The 19236-nt window shown below is 40.2% G+C and overlaps 1 protein-coding gene and 1 pseudogene across 1 annotated transcript; both read left to right on the top strand.

Annotated features, from left to right (window-relative positions):
- Positions 1-246: 246 nt before the first annotated feature.
- LOC137274026 (uncharacterized) lies at positions 247-3029 on the top strand (annotated as a pseudogene).
- A 3782-nt stretch (positions 3030-6811) lies between these two features.
- LOC137274043 (beta-porphyranase A-like) lies at positions 6812-9701 on the top strand. The gene is made up of 3 exons (XM_067807012.1): positions 6812-7117; positions 7707-7839; positions 8192-9701. The coding sequence occupies exons 1-3, from the start codon at positions 6887-6889 to the stop codon at positions 9652-9654; spliced, it is 1827 nt and encodes a 608-aa protein (XP_067663113.1). The 5' UTR covers positions 6812-6886; the 3' UTR covers positions 9655-9701.
- Positions 9702-19236: the final 9535 nt, after the last annotated feature.

Below are 19236 nucleotides of genomic sequence, written 5' to 3' on the forward strand. Positions count from 1 at the left end.
GAAATGTAGAGCACCTCTTTCAATCTATTTATACTTTACACTTACATTTCAATCTAAATCACATCAGGTACAGTGACTTTTCAAATTACTTCATGAATTACCTTTAAGTCTTTCTCTGACGTGTTATTAGTGTGATAGTGTCTATATTTGTAATGGGGATTGTGCGGCTGATAAGATAACAACATTCTTTCCTACGGATGTATATGAGAGGCCATGTCAGTTGATTAGCACGGTTTCCTCGTGAAAGAAATTGAAATGAAATGGTTGACACTTTTCGCGTGTTTTCTGTCACGCGCAAGATGCGATTACACAGTGTCCATTTATCCTGAAATTCTCAAGATTGGAGCCGTCACTCATTTCAACCACGGACGATGGAATGGTAAGAATGGACTGGACACACCGGCAAGTATTCCTCATGTTAAGGAGGTTGGAACGACGGCATCCCGATGGCTGAACAGAGATATGGCAGGGGGACTATTTGAGAAGGTGGGAGAATGTTGTATTATATCAGCACGTGGTAGCCGTATTATAATTCTTGTTTATGCTAATTTAGCTCATCAACATGTTGTTTTTGTGGGTTCTCCAGTTGTGGCTCCAGTTTCGTGGGGATTGTTTGAGACAGATGTCTCATCATTTCCATTCGTATATTTCTCAAAATTTAATTTTCCCCTCTTATCAAACAAATCGGGATACTCAATAAAAGTCAGTTCCGGCCACTGACATTTTATATCATTAATGAGATAGATGGTCCCGTTACACTGTTAAACTAAAACATAAATTGCATCCATCTGCGAACGTCAAATGACCATAGGATGTGTTCCATGATTGGCCAAAGCAGCATTTTGTCGCCCTCGGTTCCTCGTCATTAATGTTGTTCATGATTTCTGAACAGCGACGTCATCATTGCACATTGAACTTTGAACAAATAGTATGCCACTTTCATCATTGACACTGATGACTTCCCCTCTACCTATTTAACACTGAACATTCAACAGAAACATTGTTACCAGTCACAATGTTTTTACATGTGGAGAGGTAAATATGAATAAGTAATACTATATTCCATTTAATCGCAGGCATCTGAACACCCGACCAAGAAGGGCTACCCTGACCCAAAGTACTTTCAGACCCATCAGAAGGAAATCTGCACCAAATACTTGGACAATATGAATGGTTATAACAATCCTGAAGCTGTCATGGAGATGAAGGGTAATTCAGTTTTTGATCGTGTTGTTAATACATTATCCAACAGGTAGATTGTATAGTTGAGAGGAATGGCTATAGAGGATTTACATAAATTCCAAAAAAGACACATAGAATATTTTGTTATCTGATGCTCACGATTAAAATGAGGAAATTACACAGAGACTGACCCTACGCACATGGGTTGGTTGCAGTGATAACACACAGACAGACAGACAGACAGACAGACAGACAGACACACAATCACACTGGTCTCTATACCTCTCTCTCAATTCATATAAACAACTGTCAGAGAGAGGAGGGCAACAAACACTTGCATTGTGTCATTTTTTGTTGTTCTAACCCACCTGGTTTGTATGCAGGTATCACCTGGCCTCACTGGATGGACACCTCTGCACACCACGGATTCTTCCCCAACAACATCGATGCTGCAGCTGAGTTCGTCTTCCTTCTGGTCGACGCAGTCAACAAAGGAACCAAAGGACAATCACCTAAGTTCTTTGAAGTCATCAATGAACCCGACAGTCAATGGAAGAACACGAACTGGACAACCTTTATCATATTTCACCAGGCGGTTTCACAGAAAATTAAGGCAAAATACCCCTATATGAGGGTTGGTGGTCCAACGTTAACCGGAGCTTCCATTCTGTTTGACCGTTATGACTTTAGGAATTGGAAACGGTATGCCGACTTTTTGGACATGGGTCTCGACCATTTAGATTTTTTCTCGTTTCATTCCTATGCAAGTTTGGATGTAAATGGAGACTCACACCATTTCCATGGGAGTTCTGAAGCTAAGCTTTTCGGACTGTTGGATCTAATTGAGAGCTACTCGCATAAGAAGAAAAATAAATTGTTGGACATCATTGTGAGTGAATTTGGCCTCGGTCCAGTATCAGGCCTTGATGTACAGAAACCATCCACCTTCCTTGACTGGGCATATATTTATCAACACAATGCCCAAATATTCACCTTCCTACAACGTCGGGATGCCATGAGAAAAGTGGTAGCCTTTTTGCTCACATACACTGATCGACTTGGGCAAGCAAGTATTAACTACAGCATTCTTGACAAGACCCAGAAGGAGAGGGACATTGCCCAAGCTTTCAAGTTCTGGAAGAATTTCTATGACACAATGACGTATTTGCGAGTAGACAGTCAATTCCATAATGCTGAGAGAAAGATTGTACCTCACGTTTTAGTTGATCAACGCAACGGCAGTCTCACCATTCTCCTACATAACTATGACCAAAGGCCAAGTCATGTGAAGCTTTCTTTTGACAAGGGTTGGTTTCATCCGACAAGTGGAAAGTCCACTTGTGAATATCTGAATGCACAGAAGAAGGCAACGTTAGCTACAAACCAGCCATTCAATTCCATTTAATTCCATGGTCACCGTTCCTGCTGAGGCGAGTTGTTACTTCCAGTTCCACACAAGCCACAGCTTCGCCCATGCTCCCACTGTGACCCAGAAAACATACTACTCCACCGACATGGTTGTCCCCATTCACAACACCGTCGTCGAAGTTAAAGTAAATATTCCGAGTATTGACAACCTTGACTTTGTTCGTCTGAGAGTTGGTGTCAGTTTCAGCATAAAGTCTCCCCATCAGAAAGTCAAGGCAGTGGCTGTGAACTCTCACACCTTGACGTCCTTTTACACTCTGCAGACTCATAGCGGCCCTGGTGAAGACACTGTGTGGGAGGTGTTTGAGTACAACGTCCCCAGCAACCTTCTGCACCAACACAACAACGACGTCAAACTTAGCTTCCCTGAGACCGGGGGTTATGTGTCAACTGTGGCAGTAATTGTTGGAAGTCACTGAGGCTATTTATGTACAAAACCCCAATAACTGAATATAATTCGGTTACAATACACAAGTTGCACTTTACGTTATCTCAGTAAGACGAAATATGATAGGGAATATTACCAAAGGATCTTACAAAACCATTAATACTTGTACTGAAATTTATTATTGCATTAGGTCTATATGACAGAAAACAAACCAAACTGCTGTATGTTAACAGTTACAAGGAATGTTCAAATTACGTCTGTCATAAAATCCATGATAAGAAAAGGCTGTGAATACAGTTCAGTTCAGTTCAAGTCAGTACATGCGGCCCATCCTACTCCAAAGAACGAAATGTATGCGTTTTACTACTACTTCTACAAGCCGAGTATAAATGTCGTTTAAAGAAATTCTGGAGTACAGAGCTTAATGCTCGAAAGCCACCAATTATTTTGCTGTGCCAGTCCTTTCCTATTGGATTGGACGGAACAAGACATCGAGAGTCTTGATTGCCTGACCAGAAGGATCATGTCTGATAACAGAGCACACCACCCTCGCTCCTCTGTTAATCGTTTATATATGCCAATCCATTCAGGAGGTCGTGGTTTGATTAATGTGGGGGCTCTTTATGATAGAATTTTATTGAGAACTTTTGCACATATTTATTTGTCAGATGATCCCCAGGAGATGTACGTTAAGTCTCATGATGAAAACAATTCCACAGCTATTTTGAGCATGCCAAGGTTGTTGGACACTATCTGAAATTTGAAGTTGATTTTGTTGATGGTGATGAACTGCCGAACGGTACAGCGATGGGAGTAAAGCAGGTGAAGTTGTTCACTAAGTCTGCTCCGTGTCGGTACTTTTTGGAGAAGCTTTTTGAGAAGCCATGTGTACATGCAATGTGTTGGAACAGAACAGCAACCCAACCGACTCCTTTAACTGGATGAAGTCGGCTGGTCTCAACTGTGAAACTGGGGGCTTTCTCTTTAGCTGCTCAAGATCAGTCACTCCCAACATGTAATCACCAGAATGCGATTCTTAATCAAAATGTTAACATGAAATGTCGATTGTGTAATGAATTTACAGAGACTGCCCTACACCTCGTCAGTGGACGCCCTTCCTTGGCACAAACAGCATATCTAAAAGACCTAATGGCATGGCTCGATGCTTGAGCCTGAGACGAATTCTAGCCATTAAACCTTTTTGATAAAGCCAAAGAATTTATTTATATCAGCCCTGAGCTAATGATGATCCTTACCGACCTGACTGTACTAGGATCACCCTAACCCGTCTCTGCTGCATTTCTATCTGTAAAATAATAGTATCAATAATGAATCTTCATTTTAAATTAAGTGACCATCTTCCAGTGGTTAAGGTATCGAGAAAGATTGCTTTTTGCTGAACCAACAGACCAAACACGCACACGCATACGCAACACTTTGTTTAACAGTAATGACAAGCTATAGATGACCATCACCTCACATTGCGATGTACTTTACTGGACAAAAATAGGGATATATGCAAATTTTGAAAATTTCAATAATGATATATTTACTCATTGACACGCGGATAATATATCAATCCTAACGTAATTTGTCCAGTACATTTCTGAATATACGTCTAGATGACGTACCCTACCCTAGATGACGTCAAGGGTAAGTGCTAGATGACTATTTTCTTCGCAGCATCACTATCACGTTAATGCATATTATCAACACCTGGCGTTAGCATGACAGACCAGCATTTGACCCACTAGGAAATCCCAAAAGTTAATCAGGCTAACTTTTCTGAAGCTGGTTCTAATTGTTGTTGTGAATAATGTTTCTTTTTTTTTCTACCCTTTTCATGTGCTCGATTTTCGTTCCATATCCGCATGAATACAGCTATATGGAGAAAGCTATATTTCTCCCACACGTTACACCCAGTTGTATACAAAAAGGTTCGTACACAATATTATGTCTTAATCTGTTCGTTACCTGTGTCGGCGCTAAAACAACGTCACAGACGATCAACAGCTTGAGCATCGATCTACGCAATTGGGATTCGATGATAAGAGTAAACCAAGTCAGCGAGCCTGTACCAGAAGCATAGGATGCTGACGAATTCTATCCTGTTTAAATCCCAGTCAGGCTGGTGCCACATGCATCATTATTCGAAGCCAAACACCCTGTTTCAGTATATGTTGGATTAAATACACTGCACACCCGTGTTGATTACGCGGCTGTTCTACCAGCAAGTAGAACCTCCTAAGGCATAGCGAAAAGTGAAAACAAAATAACGATCGTTTGTTCAACAACATTTTCATTCGAGTGTCCAAAAGTATGAGGCAAAATCAATCTTAGTAGGTCTGCCGATTTCATGTGACTGTACAAAATTTGCTTTTCTTAGAATTATTGGATTGTCTGCTAGTGAGACAAGTCATCGGTCTCACATGAAATCAAACGGACTGCTGGAATCGTGAAGATCTACGGTGCTTCCGGTTTCGGCATGATTCCAAGCAGGATTTTCGCAATCATTTTTGTGATCAGTGCATGGGGGGAAATGGTACAAATGTTCAAAGAAAACACGAAAAAATTGTGTCCAGGGACACGGACACTCCTGCTGCTGTAGGAAGCGTTCCCTACACTGAGTGTGCTCAGGTGATTAATTTCTCCTAGACAATTTCAATAAATATCTATGCAACTATGAGATGCACTGTTTTACAGTGACCTTCCGAGTCCCAAAGAAACACAAGTGTAAGCTTAATCAGTTCTGTTGGGCAGTTTTCCTGGGGAAGTGGATAGACTTAACCTCTATTTCACTATCATCAGAGAGAATTCCACAAAATTTATCTAAGTTCAAATGGTTCTAAACATGCAAAAATCCATACAGTACAAAAAAATATGAGGTGCACACCTTTAGATATGTATGCTGAGTGACTTTCGTGCAGTGTTTTTTTTTAGGAGAAGTGGATAAAGTACACCCCCGTTTGTATGGGACGAACCGGATGAATAGTTCCAAATTCAGCTACGTTCAAACATGTATAGAAGTGACACAATTAAGAAAATGGATGAACAAGGAACGAGATGCACATCTTTAGAGACCCACTGAAACACACCTATAAGCTCAATCAATTCTGTTGAGCAGTTTTTGTCGATAAGTGGACAGACTTCACGCCCTATTACACCATCATCACAGAGAAATTCCATAAAATGCACCTAAGTGCAAATGTCTCCAAACTTAAAAAAACCCAATATAATACAAAAACGAAATATGAGATGCCAACCATTAGAGTCCCAAGCAAGGTCATATGTAAGTTCATTGAATTACACAGAGCGTTTTTTTCTGGAGAAGTGGATACAATACATTCCCTGTTTCGCACGGACGGCTGTACGGACACGGAGGGTAACCCAATATGTATGGTTTGTTCTCATCAACAACTACTCTCAAAACATTAAGACACAATATAAGTATCATGTCGTACTAACACAATAAAAGGTAACAAATATTGGAACATGTCCAATTTTCGTTTTAGTCTTTTGACACAAAGATTCATTTCCACACAAATTGAGCTCGAGATGATTTCATGTAGAATTTCTGATTGAATGGAGGCCAAATCTGAAATCATAAATACATCAAATGTTTCTTTTGGGTTCGAAATGTAGAGCACCTCTTTCAATCTATTTATACTTTACACTTACATTTCAATCTAAATCACATCAGGTACAGTGACTTTTCAAATTACTTCATGAATTACCTTTAAGTCTTTCTCTGACGTGTTATTAGTGTGATAGTGTCTATATTTGTAATGGGGATTGTGCGGCTGATAAGATAACAACATTCTTTCCTACGGATGTATATGAGAGGCCATGTCAGTTGATTAGCACGGTTTCCTCGTGAAAGAAATTGAAATGAAATGGTTGACACTTTTCGCGTGTTTTCTGTCACGCGCAAGATGCGATTACACAGTGTCCATTTATCCTGAAATTCTCAAGATTGGAGCCGTCACTCATTTCAACCACGGACGATGGAATGGTAAGAATGGACTGGACACACCGGCAAGTATTCCTCATGTTAAGGAGGTTGGAACGACGGCATCCCGATGGCTGAACAGAGATATGGCAGGGGGACTATTTGAGAAGGTGGGAGAATGTTGTATTATATCAGCACGTGGTAGCCGTATTATAATTCTTGTTTATGCTAATTTAGCTCATCAACATGTTGTTTTTGTGGGCTCTAAGCGAAAGCTCCAGTTTCGTGGGGATTGTTTGAGACAGATGTCTCATCATTTCCATTCGTATATTTCTCAAAATTTAATTTTCCCCTCTTATCAAACAAATCGGGATACTCAATAAAAGTCAGTTCCGGCCACTGACATTTTATATCATTAATGAGATAGATGGTCCCGTTACACTGTTAAACTAAAACATAAATTGCATCCATCTGCGAACGTCAAATGACCATAGGATGTGTTCCATGATTGGCCAAAGCAGCATTTTGTCGCCCTCGGTTCCTCGTCATTAATGTTGTTCATGATTTCTGAACAGCGACGTCATCATTGCACATTGAACTTTGAACAAATAGTATGCCACTTTCATCATTGACACTGATGACTTCCCCTCTACCTATTTAACACTGAACATTCAACAGAAACATTGTTACCAGTCACAATGTTTTTACATGTGGAGAGGTAAATATGAATAAGTAATACTATATTCCATTTAATCGCAGGCATCTGAACACCCGACCAAGAAGGGCTACCCTGACCCAAAGTACTTTCAGACCCATCAGAAGGAAATCTGCACCAAATACTTGGACAATATGAATGGTTATAACAATCCTGAAGTTGTCATGGAGATGAAGGGTAATTCAGTTTTTGATCGTGTTGTTAATACATTATCCAACAGGTAGATTGTATAGTTGAGAGGAATGGCTATAGAGGATTTACATAAATTCCAAAAAAGACACATAGAATATTTTGTTATCTGATGCTCACGATTAAAATGAGGAAATTACACAGAGACTGACCCTACGCACATGGGTTGGTTGCAGTGATAACACACAGACAGACAGACAGACAGACAGACAGACACACAATCACACTGGTCTCTATACCTCTCTCTCAATTCATATAAACAACTGTCAGAGAGAGGAGGGCAACAAACACTTGCATTGTGTCATTTTTTGTTGTTCTAACCCACCTGGTTTGTATGCAGGTATCACCTGGCCTCACTGGATGGACACCTCTGCACACCACGGATTCTTCCCCAACAACATCGATGCTGCAGCTGAGTTCGTCTTCCTTCTGGTCGATGCAGTCAACAAAGGAACCAAAGGACAATCACCTAAGTTCTTTGAAGTCACCAATGAACCCGACAGTCAATGGAAGAACACGAACTGGACAACCTTTATCATATTTCACCAGGCGGTTTCACAGAAAATTAAGGCAAAATACCCCTATATGAGGGTTGGTGGTCCAACGTTAACCGGAGCTTCCATTCTGTTTGACCGTTATGACTTTAGGAATTGGAAACGGTATGCCGACTTTTTGGACATGGGTCTCGACCATTTAGATTTTTTCTCGTTTCATTCCTATGCAAGTTTGGATGTAAATGGAGACTCACACCATTTCCATGGGAGTTCTGAAGCTAAGCTTTTCGGACTGTTGGATCTAGTTGAGAGCTACTCGCATAAGAAGAAAAATAAATTGTTGGACATCATTGTGAGTGAATTTGGCCTCGGTCCAGTATCAGGCCTTGATGTACAGAAACCATCCACCTTCCTTGACTGGGCATATATTTATCAACACAATGCCCAAATATTCACCTTCCTACAACGTCGGGATGTTATGAGAAAAGTGGTAGCTTTCTTGCTTTCATACACTGATCTCAAAGGGCAAGCAAGTATTAATTATAGCATTCTGGACAAGACCCAGAAGGAGAGGGACATTGCCCAAGCTTTCAAGTTCTGGAAGAATTTCTATGACACAATGACGTATTTGCGAGTAGACAGTCAATTCCATAATGCTGAGAGAAAGATTGTACCTCACGTTTTAGTTGATCAACGCAACGGCAGTCTCACCATTCTCCTACATAATTATGACCAAAGGCCAAGTCATGTGAAGCTTTCTTTCGACAAGGGTTGGTTTCACCCGACAAGTGGAAAGTCCACTTGTGAATATCTGAATGCACAGAAGAAGGCAACGTTAGCTACAAACCAGCCAATTCACGTCACTAATTCCATGGTGACCGTTCCTGCTGAGGCGAGTTGTTACTTCCTGTTCCACAAAAGCCACAGCTTCGCCCATGCTCCCACTGTGACCCAGAAAACATACTACTCCACCGACATGGTTGTCCCCATTCACAACACCGTCGTCGAAGTTAAAGTAAATATTCCGAGTATTGGCAACCTTGACTTTGTTCGTCTGAGAGTTGGTGTCAGTTTCAGCATAAAGTCTCCCCATCAGAAAGTCAAGGCAGTGGCTGTGAACTCTCACACCTTGACGTCCTTTTACACTCTGCAGACTCATAGCGGCCCTGGTGAAGACACTGTGTGGGAGGTGTTTGAGTACAACGTCCCCAGCAACCTTCTGCACCAACACAACAACGACGTCAAACTTAGCTTCTCTGAGACCGGGGGTTATGTATCAACGGTGGCAGTGATCGTTGGAAGTCACTAATTGATGTTAATGTACAAAACCCAATCGCAATGAATGTGACAGATGCATTTACGGAATGGTTTTCTTTTTCGATAACCTCAATAATTATACTCAAATGTGTCAAACGTGAAGTACAAAAATTCATTCGAACAACATCTGCTATTTTTTTAATCATAATACACGACCATATCTTACAAATCAGATCTAACATTTCTAAAACTCTTTCTACTAATAAGACCTTGTTGACTGCCATTTCTCGATAACTGTTTGTTTTGTTTGTTGTTTAACGCCACACTCTGGTCTTCTGGACCAGACAATCTAGTGAGCATCGATCAACATGGGCATCGATCTACTCAACTGGGATACGAAGACCATGTCAGCGAGCATGACCACCCGATCCCGTTAGCCTCCTCAAACCATAAGCATGGGTTACTAAAGATTAGTTCTAACCCGGCTCTTTACGGTCTTTTTCAAGTCCTTGTTGACTGACATTTCTTGATATTTTGTTTTGGGTTTGGTTTTTGTTTAACTACTCAGCAATATTTCATTTATACGGCGGCTGATTTTACCCAGATCTTCAGCTTGACGAGCGAATCTTTTACCACTGGGCTACTGCCCACAAGCACAATTGTTTGGGAAGCCTGTCCATAACGTTGTGGTAAGACAGGCAAAAGCAGCCAATCAGACACACAATCAGTCACTACAAGTGCATGTCTGTTATCTGAAACAATCAATTCATTGTTCACATATATTCTTCTCACATTGTGGCGACTGAACGCGGGACCCGTCTGTTGTAACGGCCCCAGGACCATTATCGGAGTAATTTATAGACTGACCCCCAAACCATCTCACTCCACTGCTGCCTGACCCAACCATAACCACGACCACCTCGATAGATAAGACTCTAGACATTTACCGCGACCTTGCAACATCACTTTTAAAATCGGCGACAATAAAAGACAACAGGGAAGTACTTATGTGACGGGATGACATGTCTGTGCTCCCAGTCTGTCTCACTCACTCAAGCTATATCTAAGGAGAACAACTCACTCTATCCTGAAAATAGCATCACTCACTTCTCGTTGTCCTCAGGTTGAGATGCTCCGATCTCCAGAGATGCACACTGCATAAAAATGTTAATACACATTAAATATTTATGACTTATATTTTATAAATATTATACACATTGTTCTTTGTGATTATGGTGTGTCTGTCTTGTAAAACGCGATACGAATGCATGACTCTTGATGTTCAAAGAAAGAAACACTAATTTGTATCTTCACACATAAATATCAATGTCAAACATGGAGCCTCAGCTGGAAACACTATAAACGTTATCTAAACTGCTGACATGTTCTCACGGGCCTTCAGGCCACATACGTATTAATTTTAGGAAGTGACAGAGGAAACCTTTATCTGAGTGTCCGCTCGAGGCGAAATGTATTACAAGTGTTGTCATTCATGTGTACAAGTTAAAGTAACGTTCTATGGCAATATACTTTTTAAAGAAAGAGATGTAATTGAATAACTTGTGTTTGTTAAGATTCGGCTGAGGTTATATTGAGTTGTTCCTGTCTACTGTGAAGAATAAATCAGCAACCAATGGAATTTTCCAGAAAGTTTAAGACTCAATGACAGGTCAAACACACATATCATAATATGACATTACATCATTTTCACCTTAAAGGCCTATTTTGGAAATTCACTGTTCTTGTGAACGTTATGTCATTGCTGACTTTCTTGCCATACAACTATAGCTGTTTTCTTTAAGCCTCCATTTTAATAATCATGCTGTGTATTTTGTTTTGCAACAGTATTGAAGATACTGTTATTTTGCATTCATATGTAAACCTGGTTAGGCTTAGTATATACTTGTATATGTTTGTTATTTGTTTTTGCTCTGAATTCCTCTGTATGCATTTCGTGTTAACTTAATTTGGAAGACGACAATCGGTATAGACCATATGATATATTTTGGTATTATCTCTTTGGTGGTTGACTAGAACTAATTAGAAAACGAGACGGGTAAGATGTACTCCTGACTCCCGTTGATAAAAATACTATAAAGGATAATCATACTAAAATCTCTGTTCTGCTTGTACTGTAAGTCCCTATAGTCCCTAGTACGGTGATCTACCATTGGTTGCTGGCGATCCATACCCCGTTTTACTAATGTATTGTTCTCATTAATAATATCGTTCTATGGTAACATGCTAGCTTCACTTTAATATATGTAATACAATAGTAACTTTACTGTTAATGGTTTTTAGGTTCTAATTTTACTGATCCTGTATAAATAATCATTTATTTAGCCATGATGTGGCTGAAATATTGCCGATAAGACGAAAAGTATCAACTCACTCCCTCACTCAGAATATTCATGTGCTAACATCTGTCATCCTCGAGTGAAACGTACGTTGCATTAATAGATGTTTCTCGGGCAAATGTTTCTCAGACCTGAGGACTGGGGTAGGACTTTGAATTAGGGGGTAAAATATTGTGATTTTACAAAACTGATTTTACAGCATAGGGGTGCCATGAGCACACACAAGACAAATGGGTGAACCAGTTAGATCTCGAACCACTTGGATCATATATTCATCTACATATAACGGCGACATTTCGTCATTACTCGGTGACAGTAGGAAGGATGAATGAAAAGTGTTGCTTATTGCAAATATATATCTATGTAGGATAGTTAAAGCACAGTAAACAAAACGGTTTGTAACAAGGTTGCACACAAAAAGGTTGTCGATCTTACGTTGAGATGCTAGTGAAGGTGTGTTTTTAGGTGCGTTTGGTAGATATGCTGTTTCATCAGAAAACACACTGATGGTGGTAATAACTGTCAATTTGGATCGACATTTTAATGTCATAACAAAAATATCCTTGTAAGAACAAAATTTTGCATTTAGTTTTGAAAGGCGACGTTTCTTTTACGGTTCAGTATATAGTGTTCTTGTGTGTGCAAAACGATAGCCCTCTATTTCTCTTGGAGCACAGCCAAATGCCAGAGACTAGAAAAATCGTCATTCGGAAGTCAATTCACCTCTAGCAAGACTGCCCCCTAGTATGGTGATCTACCCTCTGTTGTTGGGAATCTATGGCCTGTTTTCATATTGTACTGTCCAAATAGTGATGTTATTATTTTTTAGGTTTCCACGCTAGTTTTAATACTAACTGTGAACGTCTAGTGGTTTTACTGTCCTTCGTCGACAGCTTCTTCATAATATGCACATATATTTCTTTTTTATGTCACGCATGTTCTCGTCACAATATGGCTGCAAATGCAGATTACTGTATGTGTCGTATTTTGGTTGCCCCTGTTGTCTTTAGATATGGGTTTTCGGTAATCTTACATTAAACCATAACCATTTCTAAAGGAACTCGTCTCATTAAAAAAGGCACTCTTTCATTCAAGATTTATGGTGAGATATCATCACGAATGAAACCTATTTCGGGAATAACCTCTACATTTTCTCTTCTCATTTGCTATTGATACAATCCGTGACACGTCTTCATGGTCCCCCGCAGAGGGTACGTAAGTAAATTAAAACTCTTCACTTTTTTTAATCATAGAATATGGACGATTTTTATACATGGCTAATTTGTCTTAATTGCTAATGGCTGAATAGATTCTGTAAAACCAACTTATTTGAGAAAGGAATCTCCTACTGTATAAACCCGAAAATACACACAATGATACAACTCTTTCACTGTAATAAATGAACATTTAGGAAATTAACAATAATTGCAACGCGAATTTTGACCCAAAATGACGTATTTGTGTAACATTTTCGCTTAGCATGTTAAATACATGTAGGCGCATAGCTTGTTAAATACATGTAGACGCATAGCTTGTTAAATGCATGTAGGCGCATAGCTTGTTAAATGCATGTAGGCGCATAGCTTCTTCTTGCCATATATATTTCTATTTTATGTATCATTCATGTATGTGTGTGACTGAGTAATGTTTTACGCCACACTCAGCAGTATTCCAGCTATATGGTGGCGGTCTGTAAATAATCGAGTCTGGACCAGACAATCCAGTGATCAACAACATGAACATCGATCTGCGCAACTGGGAACCGATGACATGTGTCAACCAGGTCAGCGAGCCTGTCCACCCGATTCCATTAGTCGCTTCTTACGACAAGCTTAGTCGTCTTTTAGGGCAAGCATGGGTTGCTGAAGGCCTGTTCTACCCCGAACCTTCACGGGTCCATTCATGTATATGATAAATATATGCTGTATATATTAATGATGTAAAGATGTACCTTTTGTGCAGCAGAACGCGGCCGTTGTGTACATACAGTTTAGTTTAGGTCTGTTCTCTGAACATACCATGTGAATGTTGGACCTCCGTGCCTTTGTAGGCAGTCAATACGAATTTGCAAAAGGCACGATTAAATGGTCGATCCAGAAACTCAGATCGCCAAAGCAAATACAATGGTCTAACGACTCTTTTTCGAACTTTCGAGAGGGATTTGAATTCACATAGTACCTTACTAGTGTCATGGGTCACGTGATGAAACATACCGGATGACCGAAGCTGAGAAAGCAGAAACTGTTTTCGAGATTAAAATAAAAATGTTAAAACTTTGGCATTAGAACTTTTTTAACCCAGCCAGTTATTGCAGGTTTTCTAGGTTTTCCACTAACAGGGACCCTGTGCCTAGAGAATACACCTGATTTTCTCCGTGTAAAATATATTTGATAAACTATTTCCCATAGATAAAAACTCTTAAAGCAAATGTTTCAACAATATCTATTCGATCTTCAACTTGATTATGGATATTGGGATTTTTTCTACCACACATGATATAGATCCCTTTTAGTTTTGTTAGCTTACGAACTAATTGTCATCACTAGTATTGTCCACTCCAGACATTGACTAAACCTAGGCGTACAGTGTATTCCTTCGGGTAGCTGAAACACCCACAAACACATGAACAGAATAATGTCTGGATTCCGAATCAGAAAGGGGTTATAACATGTTTATGCATATTTACACTGTTACATCAATTTTGAATCCGGGAATCGTTAATACGTTGTAATTATTCTTGAATGAATTATTCCTGTGTAATGAATTTGTTTAGTTAGACAGCTCATACAACTGTGTCATAAATTTAGGGCCCTAACGGTTCATTTCTTAGTCTGTACAAATGTGTGTTTTTTATTGTAAAATGCCGTGTTTGTGTTGTATGGCAGAGAAACAGTGTACAGAAGGTCGGTTATTGAATACTGTCTCTCTTTCTCTCTCTCTCACACACACACACTTACACGTACACACCGCACACCCAAACACACAGCCACGCTTGCGCACGCACATACGCTCATGCATTGGCGCACAGGCACGCTCTCTAACATACATATCACTATGGTTCGATCTTTGATGCAAGCAGGTACAACTGGCATCATGAAGGAATCAACGTGACAGATCTGTACCTGTTGTAATGATGCCGAACAATAGTCATGAGAAAAGTTAAAACTGTATTAGGCCTGTTTAAACAAAACACAGTATCGCCCACACTCTCGGATTCAGTAACATAAACCTATTAAACCTATTAAACGCGAACCTATTAAAAACATTCAAAATATCTTACAATTACATATTACTGGTTATTGTCATACTGTCTAAGTTTTTTTGGGGGGTCGAACAGGCAAAAAGAAAAAGAATTCCCAATGATCATTCATATACCCAGTTTTGTGAACTTTTCAAGTAGACGTGTATGTCAAGAAAGGAAAATACATGATTATTGCAGCCCTTTATATTGTAGGTGTTCAGTCAAGGGTATCATTTCGTCACCTGTTTCTTATCATGTCGTAGAAACGTTGTAGCGTGGTCGGACAGGCTTATGAACTGAGACAGTATATTTTGCCGAATTATTGAAATACATGTTAAATTACATGTCTATGTTGTAAATTTACCCATTCTGAATTCTTGACGCATGTGTAACCTAACAACCTAAAAAACCTAACCTTGGCCATACAAGATTTCAATGGCATTGAGTCCATCTTGTGAAAGATTTCCTGTGGCAGCATAACATTCTCTTGCTAGTTATTCTTTCGAAACTGCTCCCTGGGACTGGGACAAGCTCAGAATCGGTCATTGACATCAGCTATATTGGGACAGGCGTTGGTTCAGACAATGAACAACATTCTCCAAGCTTTCTTCAATCGCTTAACTGTCGTGAATCGTCATTGCCAAACCTATGTCAAAGTCAAAGGTGGACACATACGACGAATTTGTAAACTAGCTTTGACACCACACCTTGTCAAGTGTGTCGGATTGTGATATTATCCTGTCAACAGTTAAACAGTATTTACGTCGTTATCTATTTGCATGAACATGTCATTACATCAGATAATGCACCGTTACTTTATTCTCGTAGTATACATGCTGTCACTTATAATACATGTACAGCACGCACACTACCACAGTACGTGGAGTACTGACTGTTCCCTTTATCACTTAATGCCCCAAAGTCCCCAGCATTGGGATCTACCTTCAGATGTTGGTGATTTATAGCCCGTATTTTTATATTGTATTTTTCAGTGATAAATGTTACGCCTTAATGTATGTTCTTTTACTGTCCTCTGGAACAGATAAGTTTTGATATGCACAACTCATACGATATGACTGAAATAAAGCCGATGTGACTTTACATTTTAACTCACTCACTCTTCCTTAATGATTTTGAGGAATTTCTAGCTGAATATGGTGGAATTGATATTGATTATACATCTCTGAGTGTGTACAATGAGTTGTGTTCATTTCTGTTTGCTGATGACTCCGTTCTTTTCGCTTCTATCTGTGGCTTCTATCTTGAATATGCTATGACAGACAAAACATTTCTATTTTTATTACGCAAGAAGACATTCAAGATTTAATTGAGTGAATATGGTTTTACGCTGGTATTCCAATATTCCAGCACGGCAAGAGACAACTGACAAGAAACAAGAGACATAAGAAATGGACTACACACATGGTACTCATATTGGGAATCGAACCTGGATCTTCGACGTGAGGAGCGAACGCTTAAACCACAAGGATACTCCACCGGCGCTAACAGAAAAGAAATGATCAATTTCAGTAAATACTTCCCAGAGACCAAAGTACATACAGACTTCTATTCACCTCCGCGTCTTGTAACCTTGAGTGAAATTAAGTTCAGTTTAGTTCGGTTGAGGTAAGTACACAACGTCCTAACGAGTTTTTTTTATCTGGTTATACATGTATTTACATTCCACAGTGTTGTTGATGGATGGTTTTGTTATACACGACCTTGCATGACAAGCCCTTTCAATGATTAGACGTTTAATCTTGCTATGTTGGTCTGTCCGTAAGTGAACGCGCTAGTGAGTAAGTGAGTTTAATTGTACGCCGCTTTTTAGCAATATTCAAGCAATATCACGGCGGGGAACACCAGAAAATCATTATGTGAAGTTGCCCGGCAGATGGGTAAATAAAAAAATGTAATTTCACGCCTGTGGGATAAGTACCGTCAAACGGGTGGGGTTGCAACGAGACCTGGGCGTGGTAGACCAAAATCAACGACACCACGACAGGGTTGTCTCATTACGTTAATAGCTCTACGCGATAGGTTTAAATCGGCCCCTGCCATCAATAGAGAATTCCGCACACTCACTGGAAGACGCATTTCAACCTCAACCGTTAAAAACCGACTCTATCAAGTTCGTCTGAAAGCAAGGCGGCCTTTTAAGGGTGTCACCCTTTCAGCTCACCATAAGCGCCAAAGACTGGCATGGGCTAGGCAGCATCAGGGACGGGCTATGCGCCACTGGCGTTACACCATGTTCTCTGATTCTTGACCATGATCGATATGGAGGTGCTAGTGTCATGGTGTGGGGTGGGATTACACATGACAGACCAATCAGATTTGGTCATCATTAACGGAGCCATGACTGGTCAGCGATACGTTGACCAAATATTGCGTCCTGTTGTGGCTCCATTGGCTAGAGGTATCGGCCGAAATTTTGTATTCTAAGATGATAATGCCAAACCACATCGGGCCCGAATTGTCTCCTCTTATCTCCGACAAGATGGTATCCAGACATTGGACTGGCCCTCTAAGTCCCCAGACCTGTCCCCAATTGAACATCTCTGGGACGTTCTTGGTCGAAGGGTGTACGCCAGGGACCCAGGACCCGCCAACCTGGCCAAGCTTGGTGCAGCTCTCCAAGAGGAATGGCGGGCAATACCACGGGCAACCATCCGGAAATTGATTAACAGCATGCCATCAAGGTGCCGTGAATGTGTTGCCCAACATGGTGGACACACCAGCTATTGAACTTGACGCCTAAAATTGATTTAGTGGATATTTAAAGCAGTTTCAAATTCGCTATTATTTCATTAGTTCCCTTATTTCTTGTCGGTAGTATATGTTTATATGTTATAAATAGAAAAATTAAAACGGTATTACACTATTTGTATTATTTACGTTAAACTTATTTTATGAAAAGTGTGAATAACGGTACCTTGGTAATAGTCTTTATATCAATTTATGAATAATATCGAGCTCCTTTTATTATGAGTAAGTGAGTTGCTTTAAGCAATATTCTAGCAATATCGCGGCGGGGGACACCAGAAATGGGCATCAGATATTTTACCCATGAGCCCGGATCTTCGGTGTGACAAGCGAACACTTCAACCACCGGCCTAACCCACCGTTCCTTTCTCATGAGGCACGTATCCTGTCATCGTATGCCAACATGTCATGGTATTTTAACAGCGTACATGCTGATGCTATTGATCACTGAATTGCCTGTACGATTATTTACGGACCGTCACCATACAGTTGAACTATTTTTGAGAGAAGGCTAAACTCACTTATGAAACAATATTATCAAATAATATAACATAAATAATTTGTATAGCGCACTGATTTAGGAACTGAGAGCCGCTAGGGACTATTTTTACAGAAAGCGTCACTAATGCTACGGAGTGTAGGTTGATTCAAAGAGATAGGATTAACGCCCTACTTCAAAATATCGAGTTTCTCACGGTAGACGGTAGTTCGTTCTGCAGTGTTGCTGCAATTTTTTGAAGCACCTGTCACCATATATTACAGTTCCATACATTATTAATAAACGTAAGTGAACAAGATAAAGAGGACCCTTTGTGTGAGTGTGCAATGGTAGGCGTATATTATCGTACATATTTCTTAAACAATATGAACCTACATTATTGTAGGCGCCTAAACTCAAAGTACGTTTGTCTTAAACTTTATGCATCTACATTATTCTAGGCGACTAAACTCAAATTCCATAGGCACCCGTGGCGAGCCACCTCCTCGTGGTGGGTGCTGGGTAGTATTAAAAGCTGGCCAAACCCCCGTTGTGGACCCGGGGGATATTTGGTCCACCAATGCTGTGGGTTTGCTGTGGGTTGCGACCCTATGTCGGCGGAGGAAAGGATTCTGGCGGTTGAAGGCAGTATGAACTTGCATCTGTGTTCCTGTTGCTCAACACATCGCTTTGGCCCTGACTTCACCTTGACATCGCGTCAGAAATGAAAGAGCACGGAGCGGCATTTGTCAACAGATTCACAACACGAATCAGCCCTGAAACAAAACCAAC

The sequence above is a fragment of the Haliotis asinina genome, chromosome 1 (assembly GCF_037392515.1).
Source record: "Haliotis asinina isolate JCU_RB_2024 chromosome 1, JCU_Hal_asi_v2, whole genome shotgun sequence".
Classification (NCBI taxonomy): Eukaryota; Metazoa; Mollusca; class Gastropoda; order Lepetellida; family Haliotidae; genus Haliotis; species Haliotis asinina.